Raw genomic sequence first — 22,774 nt, 5'->3', positions numbered from 1 at the left:
CGCAGACAACTTTTGGCGGTACGGAAGGAGAAACCAACCGACTTGACTTCAATCTTGTAGCGTGCCGCTGGGGATGCCGAGAGCGCTATCAACTACACTCAATTGAAAACATAATAATTACGCTCGCAGCTTATCTCTAGAAAAAGATCTCCCAGACCAGGTCTTACCTATCTATCACTTCAGGATCTGCGAGTCTCTGCCGCGCTTAAGAAGGCGACACTGGAAGGAATCTGAGTGCTTAGCCCTGGGCGTCAATAATATATAGGAGTATTGCCAATCCCCTTTCCCACCAAACGGCACCAACGAATGAGACTGGAACATAATTGACTGTTCACTCGATAGAGTGTCCGTTCTTCTTCTAGCGCCAAAGAGTACTGTAATGTACGTATTTAGAGACAAGGTTCATGGCGCGCTATATCTCTTCTCGTAAAACTAGATCCAATCAATGGAGCACTAATATATGACCTGAGATAGGCAAAGCGCTGATGATTATTGAGCCAAAAGGAGAAATAAACGAGAGAAAAAAAAAGAACAAAGAACGAAGAGATGGATACCAGCCAATTGAAGTCTTATTTGCATGCTGCAAGACACCCTAGAACGCCTCAGCACTTACTACAACACCTTCCTCAGCTTACTCCCATACTGCTAATAGCATTTGTCATTATTGTCTCATTGGAGATTCGCACCACAATAGCCTTTCCTGTGTCCAGTGAATTGCTGAGCCGAACTTGGAATCCAGACAGATCTTCCAGTGTTCAATTATGGGTGAATCAAGGTCTACACGTACCAGAGCTAGTCTTGTATCCTGAGCGTGATATCTGGTCAATACTTCTATCAACATTGCTCATGTCTCGTGTTATTCTCTGTGTGATAGTTCTCGGATTTGGGACATCCAACTGGCATATTGTCCAGGAGATCAGGCTTCCTTTGTTTTTCTTTTGTCAACGATCTCCCCCGGCGCAAGCCATATTCATTGACTTCCTCACCTCCCCTCCATCCATTTTGTTCCTTATGAGTCTGATCCCCATTTTTAGTTGTCTTAGTTCCTCTCACTAGCCGTCAATATACTGATCAGATTCTCAGCATCTTCTACTTCCTTGTCCTGCTTCACCGGCGCTGTCGACTTCCGTATCCTCCACTAGCCGGTATCGTCTTTAAACAGCTTGTCATATCTCCAGTCAACGACTTCCAAGATGGCCTCGACAATTGGCCTTCACGTCGCCATGTACAACGGCGGTGGTCTGTTCCGACACTGGGGCCTTTTCATCGATGCAGTTAAAGACGAGGACAAAACCGTGCTTCACGCCATGGGTTCAGACGGGAGGTTTCGATTTGAATCAAGCAGCGGTGTCAATAACCGTTTTAGATGGTTTTGCACCGAAATGGTAATTTTTCACGCCCTCCCCACATACGCCTCCCAAAGGGTGGCCCTCCTCTTGCCTAAGAGTTCTCAGCCTGCTGAAGATGTCATCTAACTGGTGTTGCACGGAGAGTTTCCCTTCATGTGACAGCTTCGGCCACGCTTCTGTCAATGTCATTGACGGGATGTAGGACATGAAAATAGCAGTGAAAGGCCCAAATTCGATAAGGCCATGAGGTCTGGGGGCAGGAATATCTGGCGCTCGCTCTGCAAGATACTGCATTGATGTGTACTCTGTATAGTCCCCATTTGCGTAAGGACTGTGGCAACGATTTCATCGCTACACTTGACAACAACACCTCGCACGGGATTCTCCCAGAGCTTTGGCGAATCCCAGAGCAGCTGCCTCAAGGATAGTACAAGTGATCGCTTGAGGTCTTCTAAGCCAGTTGATAATTCGGAATACCGCGCAAGCAAGCTGGTCACCTGATGTGACAATGGAAACACGATCGTGGCTGTCTCAGCGTGGTCAAGACGGGTTCTGAATTCGGGAGGAACTGGGTTCACAATCTTAGGGTGTGCTGTGCTAGAACGAGCTGCCACTCGCATCCGTCGAGCATAATTTTTGGGAAAAATAGAGAGCAAGTCGACTTCAGGATCCGCATTGAGTAGAACCTGGAGTGCCTCGATTGTTCTGTAGTTAAGCCTGGCTGCATCTGATTCCAGCATGCGAAATTGCGCCTCCTCATGTCTTCGACGGTATGATTCAGGAATCAAAGAAATCAAATCAGCCGCCGGATTTTTCTGGAGGGCTTTCTCGAATTCTCGCATAAGATCTCAATTGCATTGGGCCGCGGCAGTATCATCCACTGAGGCGACTAATTCGACTCGGTTCTCAGCCGAACATTCGGCCGTCACGGTGGCGGTATTCATGTCTCTCAACCAAAATTGTTTTGAAGTTTTACGCGTCTGAGGTGATTGTCAGTTTGTCAGTTAATGGCGAGCAGAAAGCTGGGAGAGAACGTTGCATCTTAGGCCTCGCGTACGGAAAGTCAACAAAAGGTAAGCACGACTTGATACCCAGGTAAGGTTACTGTAACGTTCCACTGGAGTTGAGTTCCCGTAGTTGACGTCAGAGCCAATAAAATGCCTAAAATGCCCTGTGTCTATTAAGTGCCTCAGGCCGCCCGTATGGCAGTCAGGTGACCACTTCTTGTCTTCCCTCGTCTTCTTTCTTTCAGTAGTTTCGTCTCTTCTCCTCTGTTTTAGCCTGGTATCATGAAACACAGTGCACCAGCCCAAGCTGTGTCCCTTCGGAACTGTAGAAGTCACAGTGGATGCATGGTGAAACAGCTAGGGTTTTGGCCGGGCCTACTGAAACAACGCTTGTCGTAACTATAGAGGCCACGATCCTGAAGCCCAAACCTTCTTAATTATATTATACGTGCGCTTTTAAATCACTTGCAGAACTCCTTCCTTTCAGGTACGCGTTTCGATATAGTTATCGTTCATGCTAGGAGGTACTACCCCGTCGGTGGACCGAGATAATAATATATTTGCGGTTCTCCCTGACAAAACACGAATGACTTCTAACTGTGATGAGACTGAACGAGATCGATTTACGACAGCCGGGGTCGACAGAAAAGAGTTTCTTATTATTGGCTATACGGAGTAGTAGAGCTTAAATTAATTGACAGAATGGTTTGATATCACACCCCCGGGTCCTTGTATGATTTAGGTATCTAGTTACAGAGCTTGCAAGGTCCAGCCAGCCGGGCTGAGAAAATGCCGAAAGTTCGGGCATAGTTGACGACGCAGGGGTTCGTTAAACGTTTCCTGCTATCTATCAACCATAGCATCATAACCTTTTCTCCTTTTTGTTCTGTACAAACTTTCTTCCTGTCTTTCTCTCGCTCGTTAAATTCATTTCTTTTTCAATAAATTGCTTATTGTATTTATTGTTTATTTCTGCTATCCAATAATTGTTATTAGTATTATTATCATCCCCGACAATCGTTTATTTCAGTACCTCCCATCCCCTGGTGGGATAGTTTCGCGATTCAATTCTTTCCCGCCAATCGGTGCCGATTTCTTACAGTTACAGCTCATCTCGAAGAACTTCCGAATCCATTCTCTATAATCAGTGAAAGAAGAACGAAGAGACGATGCGGCGAAGAAGAAATGTCTGTGAAATTGCAGTCCTGCTGTGGCTAGGGATCTTTCAGGTAACGGGCCTGATCGATGATAAGTTGGAAAGAAGAAAATTAATATCGAGACAAGGGAGTGGCCGGTGCTCAAGCTCCGTTCGCGAATAACACCGTGGTGAATGCGAAAGCCACAGTCGCAGGATCCAACGGCACTCAGACAACCGTACAGACAACCGTAAAGTACGCTGTCTCCGACAAAAAAAAACACCTCGTGAGACGTACAGCTGACATTTGCATATAGTCCATTCGCCGGAACTATACGTCCATTGAACCCAGCAACTGCAACTCCACAGACAAGTACGCAAGCAGTCGCATCCCCGAGCTCGAGTAAGTCGCTGGTTCATAAATGCATGGAAGCATAGAGTTGGCTGTAAGCATGCTGATAACGTCCAAGGTCCGTCTCAACAGGCCGCTCAGAGCTCGCCGACTCCAGCCGCAGTAGTGCCAATTGAAATAATCCCGGATGGTCCTAACGGTATGGTCTCTCCCTGTCAACGAGTTCAATGATACTAACTAATTGACAAGCTGGATTGATCCCCGTGATAGTGGTGACCCCTGGGGCTGCCCAGGGAGCTACCACGATAGTCGATGGTCCAGAAACCATAATTGTTGGGCCTGGTTCAAGTCAGCAAACCACGCCGGCGGCTGGCGCAGCCAGCTCTATGTTCACTCCTGCCGTCGCACTGTCAAACTCAGTCGTCACCCCTCTCGCTGCAACAGCTAGTTCTATCGTGACTCCTGCTGGTAGTGCTGCAAGTTCTGCTCCAGCAGCAGCTACCGGCGGCGGATCCAGCTCTGTTGCTACGTCTGCCGTCGCACTGTCAAGTTCAGTTGTCACCCCTATCGCTGCAACATCCAGTTCTATTGTGACTGCTGGTAGTGCTGCAAGTTCTGCTCCTGCTGCTGCCAGCGTTGGATCCAGTTCTATTGTCATTCCTGCCGTTGCAGCGTCAAATTCGGTTGTCACCCCAGCCGCTGCCGCAACTAGCTCTATTGCGACTCCAGCTGCTAGTGCTGTAAATTCTGCTCCGGCTGCGGCTGCAGCTGCAGACACTGATCCGTGCGAGTGTTCCTGTCAGTGTCCTTACGCCGCATTCAACGTGCCGGTTGCCAACCCAGCTGTCGCTGCAACATCCTTCACCGCAGCGCAACCTCGTCCATCAAGCCAAAGCACGAGCTCTACATTGAGCACGTTAATGACAGTGGCAGCACAGACAACCACTTCGCCAGCAGTAATTTCAACGAGTTCATCCACGACAACCACTGCGTCAGCAGCTTCGACGAGCTCGTCCACGACCACCACTGTCGATGCATCCGCCCAAGCAGCACTTGCAAGTTCACAAGCCTCCAGCGAAACAAGCGCGCAAGCCGCCTCGACTTCATTTTCGTCGTCCTCAATGACCTCTGTTCCCGAGTCCACAACCACCTCTGCACCCCAATCAGAGCCTGTCAATATCAACACCGTCGCGTTCTACTCTGCCTTGACGATCAAGTTTGGAGGATAAAGCACATATTGTCACACATTGTCGAAATATTAATTAATGTTTTTCAGAAGGGCAGAGAAGGCTGCACAATGTTGTAGGGTGGTATTCGCAATTCGTGGCCAGGAGGCTATCTTGACTAGATCATTGTAATCAAGTGTTGTTTTCGTCAAGTGTATGTTAATGCAGTTAGCAGTCGTAGATTCCTCGAGAAACAAACGGCAGACAATATCCTTCTGGTGTTCAACTACGACAGGTGTCGTTTTCGACGTGGCCGAGGGGACAGTGACTTATTCATGTTGAATCGAGTCGAGCTTTCTTAGCCCTCCGCTTCATCTCTCGTTTCGAGAGTGGCTTCTCAATCTCGCCTACCGGACCCTCAGATTCTAGAGACGCCTTTCTTTTCAGACTGTCCGCATTATTCTCGAGATTTGATGTCGGCTTTTTTCCTGTAGTCGCTTTCTGATCCTGTCCTTTGACTTCTGCAGTCTGCTTTTCTCCGCCGTGTATCACGTCCACTACACCTCGCCAACTGGTTCGTTTGAGACTCGCCAATGCGACTACCTTCCGAGCCTCCTCACACACAGCCTCCTTCCCGCGTTCCTGCGATAGGCCCCAGACACAGGCCAGGTTAACTACGTCCATTGGTGCACGCACTGCGAGGGCCCTCTTTGCCTCGCTGGAAATAATGATGCCTCTTCCTCGCGTGGCTCTGATGAGTGCCATGGCGTTGCCTATCAGATTCCGTCGCGCCTCCAGGCCACTGCCTGTCACTCCGGGGCTATAGCATATCTCAAATCGAATCCCCCTTGCGATAGCTGCCGCAAGGGTTTTTAATTTGAAATGATATGGCAATCGAACCGAGAGATCAAGGGAGATGAGGTCACAGTCGAGATTGTTGCATGCGTTCAGCAAAGATTTTTCATTTGTTGGTCGTAGCGCAACGAGGGAGTATAATTGGGCGAGATTTGCAAGACGCTGATTCTGCGATGGATCCGACAGTGTGAGATTGATGCGGGTTAGCAAGGTGAGCGACTTGGGAGCATTCGCAGGCAATGGTGGAGGTGCAATGTTGGCGGGAAGTTTTCCCGTTACAGTCTGCGAAAGAGCGACAGTCGTGTAACCCACTGCAGATTCAGTCAGTCTATCAATTTCCATACTCATTGTCTATTTCACACCCAAGAAAGAAAAAAAAAGTAATCCCACAGCTCCAGATTTGGAGGGTTCCACATACGTTCGGCGAGAAAATTCAGGGTATTAGATATTTCGGGGTCATCGGGAGAGTAGGGGACATTCAGGTCATAAAACATCTTGAAGCACCATCAACTGACCACTGGCACTTCTGCCTCCCTACAATCCGTATGACTCGTTGAGATTTGAGATTTGTGCGAAGGGATTGTTGCGTCAATCCAGCTGTTGTCCAAGAATGGCAATCCACCCAAAATCCAGCGGAACAATCCTTTATCCGGCGCCGCTCTCTTCCCGCCCAATAGAATCGAAGCGTGTGAGGAAAGCTTTGCGTTTGTGCCCGCCCGGCGAGAACACCCCGTGACCTGGGCTGTCGTCCAACGGTCTTATGATAAATGATCACCTTTACCAAAACACAAACAACCTTTGATTCTCTACCCCGCGTTTTCTAATCCAGAGGCATCGCTGCTGTTCGGTGTGGGCATCTTTCCCCCGCCTTGCAGTTCGCGTATCCTCCTCTCCTCCCAAGATATTTGTTTTCTTCGTGCGCCGTGGGTTGATTTCGTCTACCCCGCTTTACGCAATTTGACGGAGTAGCCCAATTGTGGGCGGATCTCGGCTCAACGCCCCCAAGATGGCACGCGTATACGCAGATGTCAACGCACACATGCCCAGGTCGTACTGGGATTATGACAGCGTGAATATTTCCTGGGGTTCTTTGGAGAACTACGAGGTCGTGCGGAAGATTGGTGAGTGATCCATCGGCGGTGAAAATGCCGCAGCCTCGTGGACAGACACGATAAGGCTGCACAGAATGCTGATTGTGAACAACAGGTCGCGGAAAATACTCCGAAGTGTTCGAGGGCATTAATGTTGTGAACTACCAGAAATGCGTCATCAAGGTGTTGAAGCCGGTCAAGAAGAAGAAGATCAAGCGTGAGATCAAGATCCTCCAGAACCTTGCGGGCGGGCCCAACGTGGTGGCGCTTTTGGACGTTGTCCGAGATAGCCAGAGCAAGACGCCGAGTCTCATTTTCGAATACATCAACAATACCGATTTCAGGACGCTCTACCCCCGCTTTGTCGACTACGATGTCCGGTACTACATGTACGAGTTGCTTAAGGCGCTGGATTTCTGCCACAGCAAGGGCATCATGCACCGCGATGTCAAGCCTCACAATGTGATGATCGACCACGAAAAGCGCAAGGTTTGTACATGTCCCTCTTCGGCTGTCTGTGGAAGATGTTAATCCTCTTTAGCTTCGATTGATCGATTGGGGTCTGGCGGAATTCTACCACAAGGGCACAGAGTACAATGTCCGCGTCGCGTCAAGGTACTTCAAGGGACCCGAGCTGTTGGTTGATTACCAAGAATACGATTACTCCCTGGACATGTGGTCGCTGGGTGCCATGTTCGCCTCGATGATCTTCCGCAAGGAACCGTTCTTCCACGGAAACAGTAACACCGACCAACTGGTCAAGATTGCCAAGGTTCTGGGTACTGAGGAGCTTTTCGAGTATCTTGACAAGTATGATATCGAGCTAGATTCACAGTACGACGATCTCCTGTCACGCTACCCCAAGAAGCCGTGGCATTCCTTTATCAATGCGGAGAACCAACGCTTTGTGAGCAACGAGGCCATCGACTTCCTCGACAAGCTGCTCAGATATGATCATGCGGTATGTTGTTTTCCTCTTTTCTGAACGCTGAGGGCCGTCGACTGATCTCTCCCGTAGGAGCGTCTAACTGCGAAGGAGGCGATGGCTCATCCCTACTTTGACCCTGTACGTGCTGCCCAGAGCGGGCAGAACCAGAACAATGCTGGTGCTTCGCACTCCTAAGATCTCCAGGGGACGGCAGCCTTTCTCGCCATTCAAGGGGCTTCACTGGAGACACTCGCTTCCGTCAAGCTGCGAGCACGCCGTTATTGCTGCATGGCATTGAGGAACGAAATATCGATTAACTTTTCTTTTTCGTTCCTAGCTCTCGAGGATGGGAGCAATTTAAGGGAGGGTTGGGAGCGGTGGCACTGACAATGATGGCTCGTACCACCCCCACCAGCCCGTTTCCGGATGATCAATGGAATGCTTCACGAGGATCATAAGCCCAAGAACATACCCAGTGAATCTACTTTTGCGAATATGGAGTTGGAACCATGCTACATGCATGGTCACCCCATGTCTCCATGTGATACCTCGGTCTCGTGTTTCTCGATGATTTCCAGAGTAGCCCTTGTTACTCTCCACTCTACATATTTCACGGCTTGCGTACACCATATTTCCTTTAGCCCTGTTGATTTATAAATGGCTCAGATTGAGGTGTTTGGGGGATACTGTTAGTTTCCTTTTCATTCCGTTCTTTGAATAAAAACAGCTCGAATTCTGTGAGATAGGCTAAGGTGTTGGCGTGGTTTTTTTTTTCTTTTTCCTTTCTATTTTGTGCAAAGTCTGAAATAAATAAATACATATTAATTGTCTTTAGCATTGATTTGAATAGCATGCGCCCCAATGCTTAATCATTTAGATCTTTCGTAGTTCTAGTGATAATTTGTTACTTTTACAGTGTTCCAACCTTGACTCATCATGGAAAAGGGGGCGGATGAGTCATTGCTGCACCAGCTGTCGATGCAGTGAGAATGCAGTACAGATAAAAGTCTCCCATTGATAGTTTTCCCAATGGACAATTGCTATCTTCTTCCTGAGCTTCTCGTTGGGAATTATCTTGCGTTCCATCTGTGACCCAGTGTATGCACGTGATCTGACTCACTGCGGCCGATTTTGTTGCCGTCTCAGGGAAACGATTTGGTGCCGCAACCTGCTCGCTCTCTTTGCCATCGACCCAGCTGGTTAGGTAAGTTGCAGCATTTGGTTCTTCTACACTCAGCCTGTCTCCACAATCCCGCCTCTCTGCCATTGGCCCCGCACCGACTAACGCTCATCGACTCATTGCCAGGCAAAAATTCCCTGCCCGCGGAGCTCATACAAAATCTTCCTGCGCCACGTTCTTTCCGTAGTCGCGCTTTCGCAACAGCGGTGTTCAAAATAATCCTCCGCAGACTTGTGGCGCGTCCGGCGCCTTGGAGAATCGGATCTCCGTTTTTACACGTCTCCAGAATGTCGCAGACATCTGCGCCTCAGAATTCTCGTGAGTGCTAGGACCCCGCTTTGCAGCCCGCCAGGCGGAGGGTGCCCCTCTTTTAGGTTCTACAGAATGAAACATGTATGCTGATACTGAAATCCTGAACCAGAGGGCGAGCCCACGACTCCTCTGCCTGAGGGCGTTCCTACCGGAAATGAATCGGGCAATCACGTTCTTGATGCCGCGAAAAGCGGCCCCGAAGGCCAACAGCAGGGTGAGAAGGACGCATCGGAACAGCCGGCCGGAAAGGTGAAGAGTGAGAAAGAATGTACGTTCTGTCGTGCTATATCTCTTGATTGGACTCCATTGGTACAGACTGTTTCTAGACTTTACGGCTAAACATTCTATGCGCAGTGGAACGAGAACGCCGCAAGGCCGAAAAGGCGAAGAAGTTCGCAGAGAAACAGGCCAAAGCGGCTGCTGCAAAGCCGGCACAGCCCAAGTCCACGGAGAAGAAGCCAAAAGTCGAGAAGGAAAAGACCACTGACGCCTACGATCCCAAGACCATCGAATCGGGTAGATACGAATGGTGGGAGGAGCGCGGCTTGTTCAAGCCCCAGTTTGATGAAGATGGCAACGTCAAGAAAGAGGGCGCCTTCGTTATGGTCTGCCCGCCGCCCAATGTCACCGGTTCTCTGCACATGGGTCACGCCCTGATGCAGGCGCTGCAAGACACTATGATCCGTTGGCAAAGAATGAAAGGCAAGACCACCCTGTGGCTTCCTGGAACGGACCATGCCGGTATTTCGACGCAGAGCGTGGTTGAGAAGATGTTGTGGCGAACTGAGAAGAAGACTAGGCATGATCTCGGTAGACCAGCTTTCACTGAGAAGGTTTGGCAGTGGAAGGACCAGTATCACGCAAGTATCAAGAATGCGCTGAGGAGAATGGGAGGTTCGTTTGACTGGAGTCGCGAAGCCTTCACGATGGACCAGAACTTCTCTGCAGCGGTGACGGAAACGTTCGTCCGACTCCACGAGGAGGGGATCATTTACCGTGCCAACCGTCTTGTCAACTGGTGTGTGGCTTTGAACACGTCCCTGTCGAATCTTGAGGTCGAGAACAAGGAAATTGAAGGACGTACCCTGCTGGATGTGCCTGGTTACGACAAGAAGATTGAGTTCGGTGTGATCACTCATTTCTGCTATGAGATCGACGGCACCAACGAGAGGATTGAGATTGCGACCACTCGTCCGGAGACGATGCTCGGAGACAGTGGTATCGCTGTCCACCCCAACGATAAGCGTTACCAGCACCTGATTGGCAAGAAGGCCCGGCATCCTTTCATTGACCGCCTTCTCCCCATCGTCGCCGATGACAAGGTTGACCCCGAGTTCGGTACTGGTGCCGTGAAGGTCACGCCCGCCCACGACTTCAACGACTTCGTCCGTGGAAAAGAGCACAATCTCGAATTCATCTCGATCATGAATGATGATGGTACCTTCAATGAAAATGCCGGTCCCTTTGCCGGTATGAAACGGTTCGATGCACGTTACAAGGTGATTGAGGCACTGAAAGAAAAGGGCCTCTACGTCAAATGGGAGCACAACCCAATGAAGGTCCCACGATGTGCCAAATCCAACGATATCATCGAGCCTATTCTGAAGCCACAATGGTGGATGAAGATGGAGAGTCTCGCGGAACCCGCAATCAAGGCGGTTGAGAATGGCGAGATCATCATCCGGCCTGAATCGGCTGAAAAGAACTACTTCCGCTGGATGAGAAGCATCACTGACTGGTGTTTGTCCCGACAACTGTGGTGGGGTCACCAGGCTCCCGCCTACTTCATCCAGCTTGAGGGACAGAAGGGCGATGACAGTGACGGCAACCTGTGGGTGACGGGTCGCAATGAGGAAGAAGCTTACCAGAAGGCCGCAGCGAAGTTCCCAGGACAGAAGTTCACACTGAAGCGAGACCCAGATGTGCTGGACACCTGGTTTTCGTCTGGTCTCTGGCCTTTTGCCACTTTGGGATGGCCTAACAAGACCCCGGACCTGGAGAAGTTATACCCAACGGCTGTTCTGGAGACGGGTTGGGATATCCTGTTCTTCTGGGTCGCCCGAATGATCATGCTGGGCATTAAGATGACTGGCAAGGTCCCCTTCAGAGAGGTCTACTGCCACTCTTTGATCCGAGATTCAGAAGGCCGGAAGATGTCTAAATCCTTGGGCAATGTCATCGATCCTCTGGATGTCATGGAAGGCATTGAGCTTCAGAAGCTGCATGACAAGCTCCTTACCGGTAACCTTGCAGAGAAAGAAGTTGCTACCGCTATGAAATACCAGAAGAAGGCCTTCCCCAAGGGCATTCCGGAATGTGGTGCGGATGCTTTGCGTTTCTCGCTGGTGGCCTACACCACTGGTGGTAAGTTTCCATTTCCTCGAGGTTCCAGATAGCATGGTTCGTCTGACGAAAGCTCTGTAGGAGGTGATATCGCATTCGATGTGCTGGTGATTCACGGATACCGACGATTCTGTAACAAGATTTACCAGGCTACCAAGTACGTACTTGGCAAGCTGGGCGATGACTTCAAACCTCACGCCGCCCCTACCAAGGCCGGCCGTGAGTCACTTGCGGAACGGTGGATTCTTCACAAGTTCAACACGGCTGCCAAGGAAACCAACGAGGCTCTTGAGGCCCGTGAGTTTTCCGTTGCGGCGTCGACTGTTTACCAGTACTGGTACAGCCAGCTCTGCGACGTGTTCATCGAGAACTCGAAGTCCCTGCTCCAGCCCGATGCTCCGGCTGAGGTGCAAGAATCCGCTAAGCAGACTCTCTACACCGCTCTCGAGGGAGCCTTGACGCTGATCCATCCGATCATGCCGTTCATCACCGAGGAACTCTGGCAGCGTCTGCCCCGCCGACCAGGCGACAAGACGGAGTCCATCATGTATGCCAGATACCCCGAATACAACCCGGCGTTCGACGACAAGGCTGCGGAGACCGCCTACGAGCTGGTCCTCAACACGTCCAAAGCAATCCGCTCCATCCTGGTCCAGTATGACGTCAAGACCAAGGGCGACATTATCATCCAGGCCCACGACCCCGTCAGTCACCAGACCATCTCGGAGGAGGTCACCAGCATCAAGTCGCTGGGTGGCAAGTACGTGGGAGAGATCACGGTGCTCAGCCCTGAGAACAAGACCCGTCCAGCGGGATGCGTCGTGTCCCCCGTTGGGGCTCAAGCTGCCGTCTACCTCAAGGTGTCGAAGGAGGTTGCGCTGGAGCAAGAAGAGAAGGCGAAGATCAACCTCCAGAAGGCGCAGGAGATCGTCCGCAAGCAGCAGAGCATTATCAACTCCGCTGGCTGGCGCGAAAAGGTCAAGCCGGAGGTGCAGGCTGCAGAAGAGAAGAAGCTCCGCGACGCCGAGACCGAAGCGGCTCTCATTGAGGAGCAGATCCGAGAACTGGAGAGGTTGCGTCTTGAGGTCTAGATATCTACCTATATAACCAGCAGAGCAATGTAGCTGTTGTAGCGCATTAGATAGGATGCAGATATTCAATACAGATGTTTTCCTTTCGTTCTGCACTTTGAATCATGTCTAGCTAGTGACTTTGCATATATGCTCTGAGAATCCGTCCCTCAGAGTATATATAAACGAGCGATAATCACAAGTGTTACTCACCTACCCATTGTCAGCGGTTGAGAGTCAATCACCCTAACTATTGAATCTATACACCAGTCATTTGTACCCGATAGTGATCTTCATTCAACAAGAGATATAATTAGGGATTATTTATTCCAAACATTTCCTGTCCTGCAGGTAAAAAGGCAGAAAACCTCTTCTTATCATCAGGTCAACCGTATTATTATCATTAGCATTTATTACTTCTGTCTAAATCTCCTCCAGAATCTCAATCCAACCCTGTTCCTGTGTCTGGTATGAAGATCATCATCTCCTTCTCCTTCGAAGCTATTTTCGTCATCACTATCAACAGGCGGTTCCCGGGGCGTAAGCCACTTGTGTCGGGGAATCTCTCCCAATTTGGTGCCGCCGGAGTCGATGGATAGGATGGAAACTCTGTTGTTATTATTGTAGTTGTTGTTGCTGCTTTTGGGAATGTCCTGTCCCTGTTCTGGGAACGTCGTCCCCCGTGGTAATTGCTGCTGTGGGTGCGTCGAGGGAGGCGATTGAGAAGAGGGATTATTTGATGGTAGGGCTGTGGACGATGGACGATCAGGAGATGATGAAGCTGGAAGAGAGCCTGAAGTGGGGTACTTGGCACTATTGTTGTTGGCCTTTAGGGAATTACGCTGCCTTCTCTTTGATATTGTTGCACTTGTGGTCCTTTCCTGAGTCCTCGAGATGGCTGATGTGATCACCGTTACTGACGAGGAGGAACCATTTCTGGACCGAACCCACGCACCACGCACAACTTCTGGACGCGGATGATTCTTTGAACCTGCCCCTGGGGAAACAGACGGTTTGGATCTTCCAGCAGCAGTTGCCTTCTTATAATCCTCTTTCTGCTGTCCTTTGTCCTTGTCTCTCTTTCGTGGAATTTGCTGCTGCTTTAGAGGGACTCTCTTCCCAACTGCATCTCGATTCCGCCTAGAAGTCGACTCAATATGCCGCGATGACAGTCCAGACTGGGGAGATCCCACGGAGGAGGCGATCAGACGTTGACAAAGGTCTTCCAGAGAATTCACTGCATCTAGTGTTGATCTCTCCGACAAGTCCAGTAAGGACCGACGCGCCAGTTCATCATTCCTTGCATCGTTCGACATGATTGACGAGATTATTCGCATCAAACCTGCATTGAAGACGAGAAGGGTATGCGTGAGGGAGCTCTGGGCGAGGTCTGAGTCTGGTCAGTGGTTTTTTTTTCTTCTATGCAGATATTCCTTGACAGGGAAACAATCATCCAACAAATATGAGTATTTTTTTTTCTATTAATCATCTGTGATAGAATATCGACATCTGAGAAATCCACCTACCATCCCCACGCCGAAATCGATCCCCAAACCTACCCGAATTCGTCTCATATACACTCATAATCTGCCCCGGTCCGCGCCGAAGCGAAAGGCGCAGCCGTTCCTCCTCCTCCTTGTCTGCTGCATCACCGTCTCCGTTATAGGGTGTGGTCTTCCTCCGGCTCTTTTTGTTGAGCTTCGATTGTCTCCTTTTATCCTGCAGTCTCCTGAAGATGTTCATTCCACTTTCGAATGCTGCCACGATTAACGGTACGATGGCTGAGATGTCTGGGTTCGGCATCTTGGCGAATGAGTCCGTACGGCCTGCTGGTCAGCGTTGAAAAACGAGTCTTTATTCGAGTGGAGTCAGTCTATGAGACTTCCAACGTGTGTTGCATGCACATTGTCTCAGCTCTATCATGAGGAGCAAGATAACCGAATCTCTCACTCCAACGGGTTAAATAAATACTACTGCTCAATCCAAGCCTTTCCAGAATGTCTGTCAACCCACGAAATGCCCGCCTAGCGCGCCTTGGACTAGGAAGAGGTGAGCGCCAGCTTTGTCTAGAACCCCGCTCCGACAGCTGCAGTCGGGAGCTCCCCGATTGCTCGAGTCCTTGATGTTTACGACCAATAAAGCTTCGGAGATCCTCAATTAGGGCCTCTTGCACGGCGGACTGTGAAATTGGCTGCAGTCGCATAGCCACCTCAACGTGCCCGGGACGCATCATTTGCTTTTGTGTCTGCAGCACTTGCACCCCATGCAAGATGTTGATGTCAAGCCCTGCAAATGTTTAAGGCAGTTTTAACTTATAGGTTCATATACATGCAGGTAGAAAGACCGAGCAACTTTTCAAGAACGTATCCTGCAGTCGGGCGCTTCGGGCGAGGCCATGATTTGGCAGCGATCAGTACACTCTCGCCAATACATGCTCTACTTCCCATCGTCGTTGCAACTCCTATCTCATTTGTCGGATGAACTCCAATCGCGTCTCGAAATCATCTAGCCTTGTCATTCAGTGCTTTAATATACCTCGGTACGATCATGGAGATTTCGGCTATTGATTCCAATTCACCTCGCCCAAATCAACGTTAAGGAAGAAATATCGTGTCAATCACAGAAGATCCTACAGCTAAAAGGCAGATGTCATGGCACTCCTTTTAGCTGAGTGGAAGATTTCAGAGTTACGAACATTTCGTTTGGTGGTCATGACGATCAAGCACATACAGTATGTCAGGAAATGCAAACTACTCACTTAAGTAATATCCTCCACCATCATGGTGTACTCCGTAGTTGACTTATGGGTCTCCATCTCGGCTTATTGGACAATCGACAGAGGACGGCGACACAGTCGCACGATCTAGCCGCCTTTTTCAAGTTCGCTAAAGACGGAACTAACCAGGCGCCGGGTGAGTATGCTGTCCTATTTCTAGCTGCAGGAGTGGGCCTATGGTTAGATAGGCTATACATATTACGGAGTACTCCGTACTTGGTCGACTTTGTGTCGGTGAAATCTTCCAAACTTGTGTTGGACAAATGAGGAAAGTGACTCAGGCAGCACGTGCCTCATCCGCGTACCTTCTGTATTTGGAAGTCGATTTTCGAATTCAAAGTTGAGAGAACACATCCAAATCTCTTCACAATGCTGATCTTCCGAACGTCTGATATTTCGCAGTCGCCTTGCCAGCGGAATTGTGGCGCGATGGCGCGACGAGGCCAGCTGAACATGCACCAGAACGTGCTGGTTGGCCAAGCATGGCCGATCTGCATGAACACCTCACCGCGATCCGAGCGACCCTCTGCACGACCAATGGTAATGGATTTTCACGCTTAAGTTCAGCTCACGGCTACCGGTTCAGCCTCGCCTTCAGATGCCAGCAGCAAGATAATTTTATTCCGTGATGTGATCCTCCACGACTCTCTGGCCCCCATAAAAAATGGCATAACTGTGAGCCCCGCATCCAGATCTCGAACGGGTATTACCTGCCCCTGTGCCTACTGGCTGAAAATCAATTGATGCATTGTGCCTCCGAATTGAATGTTCTGCAACTTCATTATCGTCCTTTCTCGACAGAAAGATTGAAATCCGGGTCAACTTTGGGTGCTCGAGGCTCAGCGAGGACCATCGAAGTAGACCATCGACCTTTCGAATCCTTCCTGTCCGCCTGCAGCTCGAATCAATATGGCCGATTCTGCTATTGACCAAGAACCTCCACAACAGACTGATCCCGCAGAAGAGAAAACGAATTATAATGCGATGCTGCTCGAAGCTATTAACAAGGGCGAGGTTGACGAAGTGAAATCTTGTCTTGACAAGGGTGCGGACATCGAGACAAAAGACAAGTGGGGCTCAACGCCTCTGTACGTTTCTGTCACCTACCAACACAAGGATATGGTGCAGCTGTTACTAGAGAAGAATGCCGACGTGAATTGGAAGAATGGCAAAGGGGAGACACCCCTATACGAGGCTGTTGTTAGGGGCGACAAAATGATCACGGAACTTTTGCTAGAGCACGATGCAGATATAAAAGCTCAAAACAAATACGGATGGACACCCCTATGCTGGGCCACTTACCGGAATGATGATGCAGTTACAAACCTTCTGCTAAATGGGGTGCTGATATAAATGTGAAAACTAACCATGACAATACTCCCTTGCATTTGGCCATCAATAACAACGATGCAGACTTGGTGAAACTTCTTGCACATCGAAATCCAGATATAAATGCTAAAAATAAAGATGGAGAGACACCTCTACACTTGGCCGCTAGCTACGGTTACATGGAGGTTATGAGACTTCTGCTGGAGAAAGGAGCGACTGTGAACGCCACAGACGACAACGGGCAGACACCTCTACACTGGGCCGCTAGCAGGGGCATGATAGAGGTCATGAAACTTCTGCTAGAGCGAGAAGCATTTATTAACGCCAAGGACAATGTTGGAGAGACGCCTTTGCTTAAAGCTGTCATGGCAGACAAAAAAGACGCTGTCGAACTCTTATTAAGCAACGGCGCTGAGCTTGGAGCGAGAGACAAATGGGGGGATCCTGAACTAAACTGCGCTGCTTACAGAGGAAACGAAGAAATTGCGGGCATGTTGCTTCAACAAGAAGGTGCCGATATTGCAGCCCCAAACGTGAACGGGTGGACACCATTCCTTTGGTCCGCTTACAGTGGAAGCATAGAAGTCGGCAAGTTACTACTTCAATATGATGTCGACCTTATTGGTGCAGTGGACAACGATGGCTGGACAGCATTGCATATTGCCGCAACGGAAGGGAATACGGATTTTGTGGGTTGGCTACTTGAGAAGAGTGCTAATATTGGGAAGATGAACCAGCATGAATGGAGAAATCGCATCAATCCTAATGCCAGAGACAATAATGAGCAGACACCACTCCATTTTGCGGCACAACGGGGACATAAATCAACAGTGGAATTTCTCATAGAGCGATCCAGCGCAGATACTCTGGAAGCAAAGGATTGTGCAGGCAATACAGCCCTCCATCTGGCCAGTGGTGCGGGAAAAGAAGACGTGGTTGGCGTTCTGCTGAAGAAAATGTCTCGGGATTCTATCGCAGGCATCAATCATGCTGGACAGACAGCACTTTCCTTGGCAGCCGATGCAGGCAAATCGGCCGTAGTACGACTTCTAGTGGAGTATCAAGCCGATGTGCCTTCTGATCCCGAGGCTGAGTTCCCAGCAATGGAGAGAACAAACCCGAAACAAGTGGGTTCGATTGCGGAATTCTTGTTGGAGAATGATAAGCTCTATAAAGATTCCCCCGACATGCGAGAGAAGACACTACACTGGGCAGCTCGCAATGGAAACACAAAATTTATGGAAAACTTGTTGTCGCAAGAGAAGGTAACGTGCGACATTGGACGAACACTTTTTTGGGCTGCCGTTGGAGGTCAGGAGAGTGCTGTGCAATGGCTGCTCGATGAATTTACAGAAGGAGATCCAAGTTGCGTCCTACAGAAAAAGGACAAGATCAAGGCAGTTCAGGCAGCTGCTCACAACGGGCATGAAAAGGTGGTGCAGCAATTACTGAGCCATATGATGGACTCTCAGGAGGACACGAAGTCATGGACAGCGCTTCATTGGGCAGTAAATTGGACGGAGCCTGAAGCAGTCTTCGTCGTCAAACATTTGTTGATGAATGGTGCCAATCCAGAAGCTACGAACGGGGATACACCTGACGCGATCTCTGCGGTGGAAATGGCTAAAAAGCTGAGGCAGGAAGGTGAAGGTGCAGTTAAAGACATTGTGGACCTTCTTGAGAGTCCTCTACGACTTCTCCGGAAGCCCCTTCCACTGACAGTGCCGGACACGGACGGACTACCGGATATTTGTGAACATTTTCGGTGCAACATCATCGACTTCTATTCCCAGGACAATAGGTTCTATACGCTTGAGAGAAAAAGCCCTGTGTCAGATGTCGTCTACGGGGAAGGGCCAGAAAAGGTCATGCCGAAAGCAAGGAGAATATGGGAGAACGAATGGAAGGACAAGCCCGCTCAGCGTTTCAGATGGATCCATCTGCCTGTGAACAATGTAAGTGAACACTTCCGTCCCATTGACGCAACCCGCTTCTGACAGAGCATCGAATAGTGGATCTGGGCAGAGGTGAGTAGGACCGCTGCCATTAACGGTTCAGAAACAGGTTGTTGCTTACTTGCTGCAAGGATCTTATGAGAATGGTCTTATGTGACTCCCGAAAGTCCGACGGAGACTACACTAGCCTGAAGAACTTCGTCGAGCAGAATCGACACGAACATCTTGGACCACCGCAATGCCGGTTTATGTATCCTGCGCTTCGTGTAAGGCACATGATGCATCCCTTCACTAGCTAAAATGCGACTGATCTGAATCGTAGTTTGAGACCAAAGATTTCCGTTCTGGGGAAGGTTCAAGTATTGCCCGACTGCAGGGCAAATCGGCGCAGGACCGCGACAAAGACCGTAAGCAGAAAATTAACACCAAACCCAGCCAAGACGATAAAGTCACTCCCGAAGGAGAGGTGGCGAAGGACCCTGCTCTTAAGCCAATGGGCTCACACAGATTAATTCGGAGGACAAATGAGGTCGGAGAACAAAACATTCCCGCGACGGAAAGCGAACCCGGTGGTTTCCCAAATAATCTCGGGGTAGAGGAGCCCAAAGATTTCGACAGGAAAGAGGGCCAGGTGGATGTCAAACAGCAGCAACAGGGGCAGAAGGATGGAAAAGAAAAAGTGCCAGACAGTGAAGGGACCACTTCTTTGGGAGATGCAAATTGGCGATTTACGTGCGTTCTATCCCCAGAGGCAACGCTGGAACACGTTCTTACATGGTTCCTGCAGATGCCGTTTCTCACATTCCAAACAGTGGACAGCCAGAGGAAGCTGCGGCAGGCGGTCATGCTTAGTGAAATATACGAGGAATGGTCTCGAGAAGGGAAATCAATCGGTCCAGATGGCATAAGATCAGTCAGAATGCAAACTCTGATCAAAGAATTGAATGAAGGATATAAAGCACTAAATAAGAAGCCCATACAGGATATAGGACTGAGTGAAGGGCTTAAAGAGGCGAAAAAAGTTCTGAAAGAAATGCATCCCGGATTCCTAGAGCGGCGAGAGAGGCTGCAGGACGCTATCGAGATTGCGGAACGAAAAGAAGATGGAGCAAATAACGGAGCAGCTGCGAGACATGAAGAACTGCTCCGACGCTATTTCGGATCCGGCAATGGAAAGGGTCTCCATGTATCGCGAACACTAGACCAGTACTATTATTCCTCGCTACCAGACACCGTCCGACGTGACGCAGATCAAGTTGTCCGACGGTACCAGACCAGACAATTCCAGGAAAAGGCAGAAAGAGAGAGGGAGAGAAAGAATGCTGAACCGCAAAGCAGAAAGAACCTGAGCGGAAGTTACGGAGCTGATGCGCCGGACCGTCGTCAAACTTCTGTGCTGAATAACAACGCAGATCAAATTGAAAATCCGGTTCGAGAGTCAGAGCATATCGGGCCCGACGAAGATAACAATGACTGGGACTTTGAAATGTGCATGGTAGACCAGCTTTGGTTGTGGATCGTTGACGATAGTAGGTCACCTTAGTCCAAGTCAGAGCAGTGACAGCTGACAGCGGCATTTCCAGAGACGGTCATCACCTGCTTCCCGCAGAATTGGGGTGGGAACAGCAAAGGGAACCGTCGGCCGGAGTTGCTGGATAAGATTCGATCACATATCCATGAAGAGATGCGCCCGCAGATCTCTTCCGTGTATCACTTGGCTACATTAATAACAAGCGTCTGTGTTGGCTTCGTGGAGGACTGTCATGCGCGTCTCCCAGATGGACCCGAGTCCCTCTTCCACATGTTTGCCAGCTTGATCGGTATTGTGGTTAGTCACCGGCATCAAAACCTGTGCAATTTTAGTTCGCAGCGATGCTGACCACTTCTAATATCATGCAGGCAGACGAGGAAGTGAAATGCTTTGAGGCCTTCAAAAAGGAAGTGCACCAAAGCAACAAAGTGAATGATGAAAATGGAAATTCGGCAGTCCAGGGGCTAAATCTGCAGAGCGAAATCGATCTGCTGGAGGAGGTGAAAGATATCCGAGACGAGCTGAACATCCTCAAGAGCATCTGTGAGGACCAGAAAGACTTATTACAGAAGTTGTTCAGCCTCGTCGCCAAGGCAGCGCCTGACGCGGAACGAGAGGCGATAGCCAAAGACCCGGTGCTGAACTACTATCACCATCGAAGCGACATTCAGCTTCGCATTGAGAGGCTTGAAAAGATGGACATGGACGCCAGGATTACGTATGATGCTGTGCGTCACCCAAGAAGCAACATGGCATTGATCTTGGCTAATTTTCCCAGCTCAATCATTTGCTGGACCTGAAGCAGAAGAATACAACATCTTTGAGGCTGTTGAAGCTCGGAAGCAGGCGCAGCAAACTGCGCGACAGGCGGAGGAAACGACAACGCAGGGCAGGACCATTCTGGTCTTCACCATTGTTACCATCATCTTCGTGAGTGACTTGCCCCATTGCGTCGGCTCGACACTGATGATCTTATCCTTCTCAGCTACGCTATCATTTCTAGCTTCCCTATTTGCATTGAACGTCCAATCATTCCCACATGATAGTGGGAATCTCAGCTACGCGTCGGAATGGATCTTCTCCAGAATCTGTATGCCAAGCCTGCGGCTCCGACTTGACAGTGTTTATTTTCCAAGACTGACTATTGTGGATAGTTGGAACATCCGCTGGTGTCTGTATCCCATTGATTTTGATGGCTATATACATCAACGAATTCCTTGACTGGCTCAAAGAGACCGTCATGCACAAAGCGCAAAAACGCATCAGATCCTTTTTCGCCTGGTTGAGGACGATTCTGGTCGATTTGGGTCGCCACCTCAAGGACTACACCAGTTCGTTCAAATCGACAGATAGTGGAGGCCAAGGTGAGCGTCATGCAAGCAGGTCACTACTAGGTACTTCGCGTTCCTCTCGGGATGGGCCCAAGCGGGGCGATGGATCCACTTCGTCACTAAGGAGGCTCTGGACGCCACTAGACAGCAAGAAATCGTCTCCACAGGAAGAGGTCTGAGTGGGCTGCAAAAGCACACCACGTGCTAAGACTTTTACTGAGATACGAAGCATGGACACTGATGCGCTGAGTTGCGCATGAACCGAGGATCTCTACAAAGAAGCTTGGAAGACATCAGAAGAAGCAAAGGGGCATTTTACTGCAATGCAGGAAAGAATGATGGACTTTCCTGACTGCTGATTTGAAAGTCGCCTCTACATGGCAGCGGCAAGAGATCAAAAAGCGGGACCATGTTCGGTGGCTGCTCGGACGTTGGATTTCCTAAGGGAGGAATCCCGGAGGATATCGCCTGCCACATATAGATGATATACATTATACGTTGAAACGACGCCTTTTGGAAGTAGCTGCCGCTGCATTATCCAACCCAGAGCCAGGAAATCGACGTCTGAGACACACAAAGTGGACCTACTACAGTGGCAAACTTTGCTCTGCAGACGACCTTCCGTTTCAAGCCAGATCCTCTATCGTCATATCAATTGTCTGACCAGAGAAACACGGTCTGAACTCGCTACCTGAAATGTCTCGCTTCTCCTGGACATTCGATTCTTCAGATGGCATCAGGGTAGATACATATATCTGACTGGGCGAGATGTGGCATCACAAAACGGCTGACGAATAGTATCCAATGGGCGAGTGTGCGCCTCCATGACGTTTATTTTCACGACAAGGATGATGATGGCCCCACTGGCTAATTGGAACTGCACAGACACCGAGATTGATATCAGTCGGCAGTTCCCACTAGGTCCCTGGCACCACTGCCAAAGAAAGGAAAAGAAGAGGAAAGAAGGGGACGTCATTTGTACTTTCATTGGCTGAGCTCTGCTCCACTCCACTCTCTAACCAGGGGAGAAGATGCATATTACATGCATGCATGTACTGTACATG

General features: G+C 49.7%; 9 protein-coding genes across 9 annotated transcripts; 7 read left to right on the top strand and 2 right to left on the bottom strand.

The window, feature by feature from the left end:
* Positions 1-546: 546 nt before the first annotated feature.
* On the top strand, positions 547-1,056 carry VTN77DRAFT_3438 (uncharacterized protein; the record flags this gene model as incomplete). Its single annotated transcript, XM_069419386.1, has 1 exon — positions 547-1,056. The coding sequence occupies one exon, from the start codon at positions 547-549 to the stop codon at positions 1,054-1,056; it is 510 nt and encodes a 169-aa protein (XP_069278462.1).
* A 3,173-nt stretch (positions 1,057-4,229) lies between these two features.
* On the top strand, positions 4,230-5,072 carry VTN77DRAFT_3437 (uncharacterized protein; the record flags this gene model as incomplete). The annotated part of the gene is made up of 1 exon (XM_069419385.1): positions 4,230-5,072. The coding sequence occupies one exon, from the start codon at positions 4,230-4,232 to the stop codon at positions 5,070-5,072; it is 843 nt and encodes a 280-aa protein (XP_069278461.1).
* A 270-nt stretch (positions 5,073-5,342) lies between these two features.
* On the bottom strand, positions 5,343-6,358 carry VTN77DRAFT_3436 (uncharacterized protein; the record flags this gene model as incomplete). Its single annotated transcript, XM_069419384.1, has 2 exons — positions 5,343-6,175; positions 6,283-6,358. 2 exons carry the CDS (start codon positions 6,356-6,358, stop codon positions 5,343-5,345), a joined length of 909 nt encoding a protein of 302 aa, XP_069278460.1.
* Positions 6,359-6,870: 512 nt separating this feature from the next.
* On the top strand, positions 6,871-8,078 carry VTN77DRAFT_3435 (uncharacterized protein; the record flags this gene model as incomplete). The annotated part of the gene is made up of 4 exons (XM_069419383.1): positions 6,871-6,985; positions 7,071-7,444; positions 7,497-7,916; positions 7,974-8,078. 4 exons carry the CDS (start codon positions 6,871-6,873, stop codon positions 8,076-8,078), a joined length of 1,014 nt encoding a protein of 337 aa, XP_069278459.1.
* A 1,272-nt stretch (positions 8,079-9,350) lies between these two features.
* Positions 9,351-12,809, top strand: VTN77DRAFT_3434 (uncharacterized protein; the record flags this gene model as incomplete). The annotated part of the gene is made up of 4 exons (XM_069419382.1): positions 9,351-9,381; positions 9,485-9,643; positions 9,730-11,739; positions 11,800-12,809. 4 exons carry the CDS (start codon positions 9,351-9,353, stop codon positions 12,807-12,809), a joined length of 3,210 nt encoding a protein of 1,069 aa, XP_069278458.1.
* Positions 12,810-13,201: 392 nt separating this feature from the next.
* VTN77DRAFT_3433 (uncharacterized protein) lies at positions 13,202-14,591 on the bottom strand (the record flags this gene model as incomplete). Its single annotated transcript, XM_069419381.1, has 2 exons — positions 13,202-14,178; positions 14,315-14,591. The coding sequence occupies 2 exons, from the start codon at positions 14,589-14,591 to the stop codon at positions 13,202-13,204; spliced, it is 1,254 nt and encodes a 417-aa protein (XP_069278457.1).
* A 1,000-nt stretch (positions 14,592-15,591) lies between these two features.
* Positions 15,592-16,193, top strand: VTN77DRAFT_3432 (uncharacterized protein; the record flags this gene model as incomplete). Its single annotated transcript, XM_069419380.1, has 2 exons — positions 15,592-15,700; positions 15,967-16,193. The coding sequence occupies 2 exons, from the start codon at positions 15,592-15,594 to the stop codon at positions 16,191-16,193; spliced, it is 336 nt and encodes a 111-aa protein (XP_069278456.1).
* Positions 16,194-17,072: 879 nt separating this feature from the next.
* Positions 17,073-19,756, top strand: VTN77DRAFT_3431 (uncharacterized protein; the record flags this gene model as incomplete). The annotated part of the gene is made up of 5 exons (XM_069419379.1): positions 17,073-18,848; positions 18,906-18,920; positions 18,980-19,114; positions 19,171-19,580; positions 19,636-19,756. 5 exons carry the CDS (start codon positions 17,073-17,075, stop codon positions 19,754-19,756), a joined length of 2,457 nt encoding a protein of 818 aa, XP_069278455.1.
* Positions 19,757-19,881: 125 nt separating this feature from the next.
* On the top strand, positions 19,882-21,422 carry VTN77DRAFT_3430 (uncharacterized protein; the record flags this gene model as incomplete). The annotated part of the gene is made up of 5 exons (XM_069419378.1): positions 19,882-20,377; positions 20,432-20,676; positions 20,748-21,107; positions 21,158-21,309; positions 21,365-21,422. 5 exons carry the CDS (start codon positions 19,882-19,884, stop codon positions 21,420-21,422), a joined length of 1,311 nt encoding a protein of 436 aa, XP_069278454.1.
* Positions 21,423-22,774: the final 1,352 nt, after the last annotated feature.

The sequence above is a fragment of the Rasamsonia byssochlamydoides genome (genome assembly GCF_041956645.1).
Source record: "Rasamsonia byssochlamydoides strain NRRL 3658 unplaced genomic scaffold VTN77scaffold_24, whole genome shotgun sequence".
In the NCBI taxonomy this organism is placed as follows: Eukaryota; Fungi; Ascomycota; class Eurotiomycetes; order Eurotiales; family Trichocomaceae; genus Rasamsonia; species Rasamsonia byssochlamydoides.
The sequence above is the reverse complement of the archived record's forward strand: the minus strand, read 5'-3'. Positions and strand labels throughout refer to the sequence as shown.